The following is a 12,890-nucleotide window of genomic DNA, read 5'->3' on the forward strand; positions in this document are numbered from 1 at the left end:
TGTTTCCTTGCAATCTTCTTCCTGTTTTCCCAAAGCCACCTATAAATACTGCCCCATTGAGCCATGAGTAGCCAAATCATTCTGAGGATTTCAGTACCTTTTAGAAGACTTGGCATTTCTGAGGTGTTCCAGCATATTAGCAGAATGAGCAATAGCAAGGTAAGCACTATTCCTGCTGCAGCTTTTGGAGACGGAGGTTTCGTCAGTAGAAGGCCTATCCCAAAGAGAGGGCAGATAAAGTCCAGAATAGCTGCCAATGCTTTCCACTCAATCGTTTCGGTGCTTTCAAGGGCTACTTCACATCAACAGCATACAGGCCAAAAAAAATATCACAGGGAGAGCAGAATAGACAGAGCACATGCACAGTAGGTTTGAAAAGAAACACTGAGTAACAATGAATTCAAGAAGATTTCTTTGTAAAGATGATCCACTTGAGTTTTCAAATTGCGAAAAAGTTGGTCCGCTCAAATTGCAGTTCATGTATGGATATTCTAAGTTCCAATTGAAACATGTCTTTAGCAGAAATAAAATTGTATAAGATGGTTCCAGATGAACTGGCCGCAGCAACTCCTGCTAGCTTGTTGAACTACATGATTGTTTCTTCCGTTGGGTATTTTTGCTGTGATTGGTTTGCAATTTCATTCTGATTTGAAACCTCTGAACCATTAATTGGTGTGGCACCGATTGCCACGAGGCTTTTCAGCCAAGCGCCTTGAAATCTGGAGGTGCCACCTCTGTTGGAATTACTTGGAGACTCAGGGGTGATCTGTGCCTGAGTGTTAGAAGTTACTCCAGCAAGGAAATTGTATGCCACTCTGCTGGCCGATGCAATTTCTGTCTTAGCTTGCCTGAACTGTAAAATCATACAAACAAGTGATTGTAGAATGATAAAAGATCATACATGGCAAGTGCTGAAGAAATTGAGTGACAAAAGAACATTTGTGGAACACATAAACAGACATAAGTACACTAGTTTTTTCAGTAAATAAAGCAAATGCTCAGACTCAATGCCGGGACCACCATTCAATAGCCAAAAGATAAGGGCTTCACGGTTAAGTCCTTCAAAAGAATGCGCTCACCAGAGAATGGAACTATGCACTTTCCTCATCATGCCAGATCATAAGTAGCATGAGTGCAAAAACAAGTTATCAACTGGCACGACACGGAAATGTACATAGCTTCTTGCATAATAAGGTGCCATTACGGAAAGCAATCTTTCCGTATATAATGATAAAACTGGAAAAATACAGTGAAGTCTGTTGTCATTTCACCTTTTTCTTTTCTTTTTTGCAATGAAATATAACATTTCACATGGATGGCTAAAAATTTAATGAATAAAAATAAAACTATGAAACACTTGCAGTTCATCGACTCTTTGAATAAAATATAAAACAAAAAAAAACAGAAACCAAGCAAGCAGCATCTTTAATTGCAGAGATTCACACCTTTAATGCTGTAGTTCCAGCAACCCCCATAGCAGCATCTCCAGCATTAGCAAACCTATTCACCCAAGCTGTGAATGACAAAATGCTATGAGAAAAATTACCCTTTTGCAAGAAATGAAGAGAACATAACAAAGGGTTGGAAACACAAGCAATTAATTTATTAACTGGAATAACTGTATTTAGAAACTTCAGTAACTTATAGATTGGACTTTAAAAAAAACAAAAAAAAACTTATGGATTGGACATTTGGCTCAATGGATGCGTTTGAGGATTTCTCAATGTGAGCTTTTAGGTTCAAAAGTAGGGTATTTTGGAGGGGAAGCCGACATTAAATACTTGAATAAGTAGCCTTCACTAACTTATGCATTATTTCTACCTCGCAAAGAATAAGATTTATAACATATTCTAGTACAGGAGGGACATTAATGATTTTAAAATAAAAACTAAAAACTAAAGCAGTCCAAACTGAAAGAAAAATACTGCAGAGAACTAGTCCTGAAGTTGACATGTAACTAAGTAAAATGACCACTACTCGTCATTAAATATCAACTGTTTAGAATTGGTTAACAACCAATTCAAACAGATTAAGGACACATCTTGCTATTTTAAAAAATAATATCAACTTTACTTGTTTCCTTTTTCACTCACTAATCTGAAAAGTTAGACAGAAAAAGGAACAAGAATAAGAAAATACAGACTCCTCCTTACCTCCTTCTAGAGTTTTTAGAGGTCCTACATATTCTCCTATATTAATCCCAAGAAAAGAAAGGAAACAAGTAGTAGTATCGACCAAGAATATTTTGAAAAGATCTAAGTCAACAAGGTAAAACCATTATCGTATCCAAACAAAAGAAGGGTTTGTCAGATATTATTGAGCACCAAAGTTATGTCTGCTAAGATTTTTAAATCAGCTATGTCAATCACCTTGACTGAGAAAATTGGACTTGCAAGGGATGATCTGTTGCCTTGTTTCAAGAATCATCCATTGCTTTCAAGGCACATGCAAAATTTCACCCATTTATCAGGCATATTGTGTTTTCTTGTTCCCTAGAGAAGAGAAAACTAGAGGAGTACATCACACTAAGATAGTTAAGGTCCAGCTGGAGTGACAAAACTAATTCCCACAAGCAGGGAGAGATGAAAAGAAAGACACAGACCCATAAGCCAACGTATTAGGGATTAAGTACACTAGTGAAAGAGTTGGCACATATAAAGCACTGCAAAATACTCGAACGCACTAGGAATTGTCTGGGCCATCCCTCATTATTAAGGCAGAGTATATTTCTTTCCTTCGATCTGAACTAATCAGCCATCATACACAAGAGAAGCCTGGATATAACTGTCAAATTCAAAACCAGTTGGCCCCACATGTGATATGGAGAGACACTATCATGTACTCACTGTCCGAAAGAACAGATGAAGAAAGAGGAGAAATTGCTCCATTTGAATCGTTGAAGCCCAGCAGGACCATGGTTATAGATCACAGATAATGAGTTGCAACCACAAACAAATAACTCATAGACCACAAGATCTCCCAAAAAAGAACGGATCAAAAGATCCTGTGATCCTCAAAAGAGAGGAAAAACTCCTTCGGTTGAATCATGGAAGCTCAGTCCCCAAACATATATCTATTCAATTTGGTGGCCAAAAATTGAATGCATTCTCATCAAGCATGACACAAACCATTACTTTTGTTGAAAACTCATAATGAGAGAGAGAAAGAGACAGAGAGACAGAGAGACAGATGTAGCAGTTTATGGGAATGCAGAGGTTTATGAGACTGTCGCACAATTACTCATTTTAACACTGAAAGAGAAGTTTTTAGGGATCTTGGTAGGTACTTCACAAGGCTGCTTTAGCAGTTTGCTATATCTCGGTTCCAAAGATTCAAAAAATTGGTAAAACCATAACAACTCTAGTGCCGCTGGCAATATGTCCAAGCTAATTCCCAGGGGCAACCAGCATTGCCACTCAGCTTCTAAATTTCAGAAAGAACATATAAGAAGAAACGTGTGACTAAGATATCTGGGGGGTTTCTAGCATGAGGTCTTGGATCCAAGCCTTGCTGCACTAAAATTATTCATGCAGACTTTTTTTAAATGCAGAGAGAAAAGATGTACTGCAGTGGATTCTCCTGGCTCAATGGTCTCCCTTGAGAAAAGTAAAGCAGGTGATGGTGGGGTATTCTTAATGGGTTTAATTCTCACGAGGTTAAGGATATCTTCTTCTTTGTCTTCTTCTTCTCCTTTCACAGTCTCCATTCTGAAAAACCTAGAATGATAGAATCATATCATACATGAAACGTATTTTTTATTCATCAGAGACTACAATGTTAGATTGAAAACAAGAAGTTATAGGTCACCTGGAAGTTTTGGCACACCAAGCCTTTCACAAAATTCATCACAAAAGTGATTGCAGTTTTTAGCTAGTAAGTCATAAGAATTTCCAGGCCATTCTCTGCCAAGTTCTCTTAAAATATGATTAACTTTGAAGATTGAACACTGAGTTACTCCGAGAACAATCCGCTCCCGATATGTGTACATAGGATTTTTGCCTGAGGGGCAACCGAAAACCCCAGAGCCATTCTCACAAAATCCAAAAGACCATTCATCATCGCCATAGACCTGCCAAGATTGATTAGAATAAATTTATAAATTCCAAAAAACCTTCAAATAGGTCATTAATTACACATAATTGTCATAAGAGCTTTGTCAAAACAGTGCTAGGTTGAGCTACAGATGTCCTTCTCCTCCATTCAATTTGTTTCTAAGAGTTCCATTATTTTCTGGTCTTTTTGGGGTCTTTCCTCACCATTACCATCCACTTTGTTCTCGGCCTTCCTCTACTTCAAGCTGGTCCAACAACTGGTGTTAACAATAGACATAGCATGCTCAAATAAGAAGCGTTTGAATTCTCACTTTGACATTATGGTGTTATGCTAGTTGCCAACATGGCACAACCCTACTATTTCACCCACTATGATTACAACAATCAAAGTATTAAATAAACAGACGAAATTTAAATTTCAAACTCGGAAATAGATGGTAACACATGAAGTACAAATTATAAACTAAAAAATAGTAGACTGAAAATAACAGTACAATCATGTCCTCAAAAGAAGCGCATAAAATAATATATTGTTGCATCTGAGGAAAGGTTGAGAATAGTCATGTGAAAATAATCAGCACACCCCAGTATAGCATAAATTTGCACCAAATAATTCTCATATTCTTTCCAACTTGCAACTAACCAATTGTAAATCTCTTACTGAAAGAGGCTCACATACCCCTATTCACAAAGCTTGGCACATAGCAGCTTTGGTTAGTAAGGTAGTAACCCATTTGCTTGAACTGGTCCATTTTTAGCTATGACAGACACATATCTAAAGTTACTCTTGACAAGAAAATGACAACTCAGTTGTGACCCTGTTTCTTTTTTTTTTTGAGTTTCTGTATTTGTTTTGTACACTTTCTTTTGTTGGAATGTTAAAAATGTTAATTTGACATACAAACTACAAATAATACAACTGGTGAGACTTGAACTCAAGGCCTCACTCAAGAAAGCCCCCATGTGTCAAATGAGCCAAAGGCACAATACAACTTGTACTTGATATTTTGATAAGGTCATTGGCTCTCCTTCACTAAATCCATCAATTCAATAGTCACCTGAAGGAAAGACAAGCTCTAAATAGCTGGATTGACAGTCCAGGGGTTAATCCCCAAAAACCGTTTCCAAGATCAGAACGTACAGTTTTAGTATTTGAGTAACATCAGAAAATGGTTTTTCAATCTTATAAACCTCGTAAGATAAAATATTTTCCAAGTAGTTCTTCAATATAACACCAGCTGACAAATATAAACGTGACAGCAGTGGAGATGGTTAACAGGAACGATATTCGAAGACACCTAAACCTCACTGCATGCACGTGGCAAAAGAGAACTAAACATGATCAATTTCACAATCACGACACTATGACAGTCCATCAGCACAAAAAAAAAAAAACCAATTCCTTCCCTGGGTAGTAATCCTGTGGGAATAACTTATCAAATTCGGTCATTTTCTGGAACCCATGTCAGGCAGATCGAACCATGTCCCATATTCAATTTCTCTAAAAAAAACCCACTAAAACAGATAGTCTCCCAAATGTAAGCAACGGAAACAAAAACAACTCACCTGAACAGCGCTATGAAAGATCCCCCCCAACCCAATTCTGTCCTTGAAGATCTTGTTGATCTGGACGATGGTGTTGTTTGTCTTGGGAGAAGAGCTATTCGTCACGTCGTAGATATGGAGGATCACCTCCGTCATCCTCTTCTTCGTCTTCTTCTTCTTCCTCCTCTGGAATCAATTCCCTACCCAATTTGATTCACTTTCTTCACTCGTCTCGGTGTTAAACCCCTGCTATATACGAGAGCGCCACTCACAGATGGTCGGGATATGCCACCGCCTTTATGCTTTCCCGACGCACTTTGCCTGCTTTTTGGATATTTTTAAGTCGGGGGGAAACTGTAAAAGGGCAAAGACACTTTTGGAATGAGAAAAGAAAAATACTCGGTATCTTTTTAGTTTTTGCAGTTTGCAGTTTCCAGTTTGCACAGGCTTCCGTCTGCGGACGTTACTAAGATTTGTAGATGCAGTCTTTTCCTGCAGCAAAGATGAGTTCGATCAATACCTGAAGTCTTACAGGATTTGCGAGAAAAAGCCAAGAACACTTTAGTGGACAATTCTTGTGTCGGTAGTACCAGTGCCAATATCTTTTTCACAAGAAATATCGGTCAATACCCTGAAGTCTTACAGGATTTGCGAGAAAAAACGGCAAGGACACTTTTGTCGACAATTCTTGTGTCGTAACTCGTAATGCCAATTGCCAATAGCTTTTTCACAAGAAATACAAAATCTTTAGTACGGAGAGTTACCTCTTTCTGCGCTGCCTAGTCGATAACCATGATGATATTAAATCATTAGTTATTAATTATATAACAACATTCACAGGAAGAAGTAGAAGAAGGTTAATCCGGTTTTTATCATGGTTTTCTGACCTGATAAGTGATGTTAATCCAGTTTTTATCATGGTTTTCTGACCTGATAAGTGATGAGTCAATCCATGCCTTTCCCGGCCCAGGGTGGCTGAACTTGACCCTTCTATTTTGGGATGGGTTCCCCTACTCCAAGTCTAGCTCTGAATTCTGAGTTGATCCAATCTGAGGTTTTGCAAAACCTGGTTTGATCGATTTCAAGTCGAGCTGGTTTGGCTGAACTTGACACTTCTATTTTTGGGATGAGTTCCGTCACTCCAAGTCTTGCTCTAAATTCGGGGTGATCCAATTTGATTGAGGTTTTGCAAAACCTAGTTTGATCGATTTCAAGTCGAGCTGGTTTGGCTGAACTTGACCCTTCTATTTTGGGATGAGTTCCCCCACTCCAAGTCTAGTTTTGAATTCGGGGTGATCCAATCTGACTCAGGTTTTGCAAAACCTGGTTTGATCGATTTCAAATCGAGCCGGTTTAGATTCCAATATTGTAGAAGAAGATTTCAATTATCAATATAATCAAGATAAACTTTCAACATTTATAAATGACCTACCATTGTAATCAATATCTCTAATCAATCATTTTTTTATATTAATTTAGTATTTTTATCAAGAAAAACTCAATTTTTCTCAAAAGGCAAAGTGTCTGTTTTCCTATCTAAACAATACTATTTCATCTTATTTAAGAATTTTTCAGTTCATTTAAACTAAGAACGATTGGTATAGTGAACCATGACTTCTCCCAAAGAATTTGACTTTGAAATCATCTATGGAGTCAAATTTGTGATTCAAAAGTTTATCATCTCTAGTTGTTAAAAAAACAAGTACAACTAGTATTTTAGTTTTAAATTTTTTATTCTACTTGGTGATTTCTTACTTTGCTCATGCACATTTAGTTTTAAATCATCTATTAGTGTTCACCTATCATTTTGTGAGCTCAAAATTTTAAATCTACTTCTCAATTGAGTTGTTTTACGAGTGACTTTAATTTCAAATCAAGATCTTGAGTTTGCAAAAGGGCCTCATATTCTCAAATCACGTCAATTGGTGTTAAGTTGAATTGTTTTCACTTTGAATTACATAATTAAGACAAGGGTACAATGCTTCAATTCTTTATTGTAATGTTAGCCTATTTGAGAAATATTAAGTGTATCACATTTGTAAAACATGTAACCTTTGCATTGTTCCTTTAATAAGCTTTGTGTAAGAAAATCTAGAATCTATCTCATGATGATTGTACGCTTTTGTGGTTGTTTATGAGGCATGAGGTTAGCCAAGTGAGTTATGAGTATTCATTAGGTGATAGGCATTTGTTGCAATGAACTATGGTTGATAGGCATTTGTTGCATTTGTTAATTGTAAATTAGCTTGTCTAACCAAACAGTTGTAATCTAGCCTATTGGCTTCATTGTCGTAAGTGTCATTAGACTTGTAAAGTAGTTGATTGAACTCCAAAGAGAAAAATACTTTGAAAATGGATAGCAATTCAAGTTTTAATTGTGAACCACCACATATCTTTATGTCACTTTTGTGGTTGTGTGAATTTGTATACTACTTTAATTAAGCTCTAGTTTTAAAATTGCATATTCCACTTTACAATTGAAATAGAATTGGTTTATCCTTTTTGTGGTGGAGTTTGCATCTCGTGCAGCCATACTACTTGTATGGTACAATGTCTAGTGGACTTAACCTTTGAAGTAGACAAACAGAACACTTGTCATTTCTTGGGCGATGAGGAAAAAAATCTGGAACCATCTTGAAATGCATCTCCTAAAATATTTTCTTATCTTCAATGTTTCCTCCCAATCAATGTTGTTGGCGTAAGTGGCTTCTCAAGAAGGGGGGCGAAGTGAGATTTTCATGTTAGAAACTAAAAGTGTGTAATACAAAATCATGTAATATGACAATTTCAAAGTAAAATAAACATTCACACACCATAGGAAAAAAAAGTTTGTTATTGATGTTCTTCTATTGGTATTCACCGTCCAAGAACCTTGCTTGGAAAATTTTACTATTTAAAGCTCTAATAGCTAGAATTTACACAAAAAGATCTGGCTCTCTTTAAGTCATGTGTAACTCAATACATGTTTTTTACAAATCACAATTTACCTTAGAGATTGGTTAGATTAGAGCTCTAACTGGCCATTTCTTTCTAAATTAGATAGGTTCTAGATGAACCTTTCACAAAATAAAATCAAAGAAAGGAAGAAAAAAATTGCACTCGATACTTGGAGAGTACCTTCTCTGAAGAGATCCAAGGATCTACTTCTTTAATAACACAATGTTGAATAACTAGGAACTTGATTCGTATGAAATGCAAGGTTAGGTGGAGGAAAGAGTAAGGGATATGCAAAAGTATAACTTTCTTTCACTCAAAAGCACTTTGGAGAAGATTTTCAAGATTTTGAGAATAAGGCCTTATAGATTTGCCAATAAATGTTTATTAACTCCTTTATGTAAGGTTTGGTGGGGTATTTATAAACTCCCCATAGCCAAACTAGCCAGTTGTTTTTGCCTAAGTTGCTTATTTAAATTCACAACTAGTCTATAAATTTTTTTTTTATCATAAAATCTAACTTCACGGAGATCTTTAGGCTAATAAAAAGAGAAAAATCTACATAAAATGGAAAATGTGTATTAGTGTAATTCGTAAAAGTCATCCTAACCCCAATCTACCACTAGTCATTAATTATTACAATTTTCAAACAAATTTGTACCATGAAATTGGTCTACAATTACGTCCAATATGAGTTGAGCCCTTTGTCTAGATTTTGTTTTTGTATTTCTTTTTAATAAATGAAATTTGGATTTAGACCCTTTTAGACAACATATTTGGCTTGTTCAAGACCACTTTTCCTGGCGTTTGTTCATGCAAATTCAGGTCGAATGTGGACTTCTTACTAGGCCTACCTGCTTATTATTCTAAATCATAAAAGTACCTCTTATTCATACAATATTTTAATTAATACACTTAAAATTCTAATTGAATTAGGTTAGGCTACTTTCTTTAACAAATAATTTTTCATTTTTTATTTTTTCCCACATAAAAAAAATGTCCAAGGCATGCTAGTAATAGAAAAGGAAAAAGATAAAATAAGGCAAAAGTAAAGAAACATTATATATAATTATTATTAGGATAAATTAAATTAAATCATAAAATATAATTTATATAAAATGGAAAATATGTATTAGTGTAATTCATACAAGAAGATATAAAGATATTTCAATAAGAAATTTAGTTGTCGTAAATCCCAATAAATTACAATATTTGTTTGAATAAATCCATTCTATTATATGGGTCAATAATTGGGTTCAATATAAGTTGAACCTTGTGCTTAGATCTTGTTTAATATTTTTTTGTCAATAAATTGAATTTAGATTCAAACCTTCTTATGATATATTTGGCCTAGTCAAGACACTTTTCCATGAGCCTATTCACACAAATTCATGATGAATATGGACTTCATATTAAGCATACCTATTTATTATTATTAATCCTAATTCTACATCTTATACATGGAATATCTTAATTAATAAACGTATAAAAAATTTCTCTTTGGTTTGAATTTCTCTTCAAACACTTTTTTACCTTGGTTGAACACTTATACTCCAAGACCCGATTTGACATAATTGGCTCAGGTGAGTTAGGTTGACTTGCCTAAGTCGGCTAGCCGAATCGCCTCAATCAGGCAAATATATTTTTTTTAAATTTAAAAATAATGAAAATTCTATATTATGGTATACAATATGTTACGTATAATTAGCTACATATCGTAATGAATTGTAATACAAATTTAGTGGAAAACTAATGCTTTTAGAATTGGGATTTGTATTCAACTCGGTGTTCAATGATCTGAGTCCTGAGTTGACATGCAACAATACCTAGACATGACTCGACCTAACATGCTCATATCATTTTAATAATATTAAATTTTCATAAAAAAATTAAATAATTAAATAATTAATAAATATTAAGTCCTATTTATTAACTTAATGACTTATTTAATAATTCTTCAATTCATTACATTACTTACTGATTGATATTAAATTATCAATTAATGGCTTAATTACTAATAATTATAAGAGTTTCTTAAAACCCTAACCCTAACGATTATTGGTCGCTAGTAATAACTATTTTTAAAATTCATCACTTAATATTTTTTCTTATTAACCAATATTTAATTATCTTTTAAATTAATCATTTATATTCTATATTTTTATTAAACAATATTTAATTATATTTTTAGTTAATCATTCATATTATATTTTTTTGAAAAATTAATATTGTTAATTTATTTAATACTTATTACCTTTTACTTAAATTAAGTATTAATTAATAATTATAGATTTATTTTAGCCAAAAAATTAACTAAATTTAGTTAATTTGTAATGTATCACCAACTACATATTCATTTCTATAATCTATAATTTTTTAATAATTAATTATTTAATAATTATCAATTTATCATACCATATTAGCCTAAACTTAGGAAACTTAAGTGAAAATTTACTGGCTTTAGTGGGAGTCGACTATGCAGTCACACATTGGCCTTGGATTAGATGAACGTGTGCAGGTCCCATTGAGCGATGTTTGTTTAATGCTTTGACGAAAATGCCCCTTTCGTGCCCCTTCCCCTCTCACAGCCTGTTTTCATCCCAGTTCAATGCCCACTCTCTTTCTCTCTCTCAGTAGAAGTCATCTTTCTCTACAATCTGTAGTTCTGTACTGGCATGATATGAAGTCGGCTTAGGTGCGAAACCGCTCATCATTTCGCCATTTTCTTCAGGTACACCGTCTTCGATCTGTTGCTTGCGTTTTTTTTTTTTCTTTTTGCGTTCTGTTGTTTCTTTTCGGCGATGTTGTGTTTCGTAATTCAATCTAGATATGAATCGCGTACGTTATTTTGTCTGGTTGACCGTTTTCAGATCCGGTGTGAGTAGATGGGATTTTTTTTAATTGCTGTGGTTTTCGGATCGCGTTTCGGCGAACCGGTTGTTGAGAATAGAGTCAAGGTTTTCCGTGGAATTCGCTTTACGCAGGACGTTCTTGGATTGAAGATGCTGGGTTAGATTAGTGTATCGGTCTCAGGGTCCCCGCGTGCTACTGAATTTCGTTTCTGGTTATGAGGTGGTGGAGTTATTGGTGAGACAAAGATAGTAGTTTATCAAAAATTAAATCTATATTTTAAAGAAAACTTGTTGTTTTATGATGTTCAAGGACTAAACTTGTATTGTCCTTGTCTCTTAGATTAATTTCTTTGGCTGATCGTGATTTAGGCTTCACGACCGAATTTGGGTTTTAATGAAGCTGTTGTTGTGGGTTTTAAGTTCGCCTTTCTATCCTATCTTCTTTACAAAAAAATTTCTCTAGTTGGGTATTGATACTTATTCATTAAATTGATTGTTTCTCGTCTTGTGGGTTATTATTATCTTGATGAAGGGAGATTTTGCTTATATGAAATTGCTTTCAGCATGTTTGTTGGTTACTCTTTACCGTTCCACTTGGAACTTGCAGTTCTAGTCATATAGGGTTTCAACGCCTGTCTTCTTTTTCTCATTTCCTTTTTCTATTTCAACTTAAATAATTTGCTCGCTGGCTTCATTTTAAGATCATAATATAATATCTTATTGGCTAGAAAGAGAGTGGGAGAAAAGATTAGAAAATGGGATTCTTTAGATCTTGACAAGCCTTATTTCCATTTCAAGCTCTCCTGTTTTTTTTTTTTTTTTTTTTTTATTATTTTAAAGTTACCCACAACCTGAAAGTTTCTGAGATTAATTTTTTGGAGATTTATATTTCTTGCCTCCTTTGCTTGATAATCTAGAAATCAAGCTTGATGGTATTTTTTTTCGTTGTTTGGTTGATATAAATTTTAAACTTGGGTGACTTCTTTATCAGCTGTTGGATCTGCTTCAAGGCAGTCTTTCATCTCCTGGAGAACTTATAAGAGTCCCTTAGTTTCTTCCTGTTCTATTGTTGACTTTTGTTTATTATTATTCATTTGCAATAGGAGGCCATGTGAGCTGCTTTTTGAAGGTTGGATTTTTATCTATCGTTAATCAAGGCAAAGTGAATTACTGACAGACTGTTATGGGAAAGCCAGAGGGACTTGGAAAGGTGGGAAAAATGGGTCCAAGGGACACATCTATCAGTGCATACCGTTTTGCGTTTTTGCTATCTCCAGTGGTTTCAGTTTGGGAGTGTATTGTTCGTAAAATGAGATACTCATTCAGACCTGAGTGGGTGTAGCTGCTGGTGCATACAAACTATATTAGTTTACTACAAACTCTGGACTTAGTATTTTTACCAACAAGATAGGATTGAGCCACGAAAAAATGGTTGACCTCACAGTAAAAATGGTTTAGGATAGTACACTCTTTTTTGGTGGATTTCTTTGAAGTTTGAGAGAATTAT

At 34.8% G+C, this 12,890-nt stretch overlaps 1 protein-coding gene across 2 annotated transcripts; it reads right to left on the reverse strand.

Moving 5' to 3' along the window:
- Positions 1–370: 370 nt before the first annotated feature.
- Positions 371–6,203, reverse strand: LOC137934571 (uncharacterized). Of its 2 annotated transcripts, none has more exons than XM_068778994.1 (5): positions 6,118–6,203; positions 5,619–5,951; positions 3,808–4,069; positions 1,446–1,513; positions 371–853 (listed from the first exon to the last, which is right to left on the reverse strand). In XM_068778994.1, the coding sequence occupies exons 2-5, from the start codon at positions 5,751–5,753 to the stop codon at positions 587–589; spliced, it is 732 nt and encodes a 243-aa protein (XP_068635095.1). In that variant the 5' UTR covers positions 5,754–5,951; positions 6,118–6,203; the 3' UTR covers positions 371–586. The 2 variants fall into 2 exon arrangements, with proteins under 2 accessions (XP_068635095.1, XP_068635096.1); XM_068778995.1 differs by lacking the exon at positions 6,118–6,203 and adding an exon at positions 5,997–6,075 and having other exon boundaries at positions 5,619–5,918.
- Positions 6,204–12,890: the final 6,687 nt, after the last annotated feature.

Source organism: Aristolochia californica, unplaced genomic scaffold (genome assembly GCF_029961685.1).
Source record: "Aristolochia californica isolate CCGP_79_NKW_82.1479 unplaced genomic scaffold, dmAriCali1.0.hap1 SCAF_6, whole genome shotgun sequence".
Classification (NCBI taxonomy): Eukaryota; Viridiplantae; Streptophyta; class Magnoliopsida; order Piperales; family Aristolochiaceae; genus Aristolochia; species Aristolochia californica.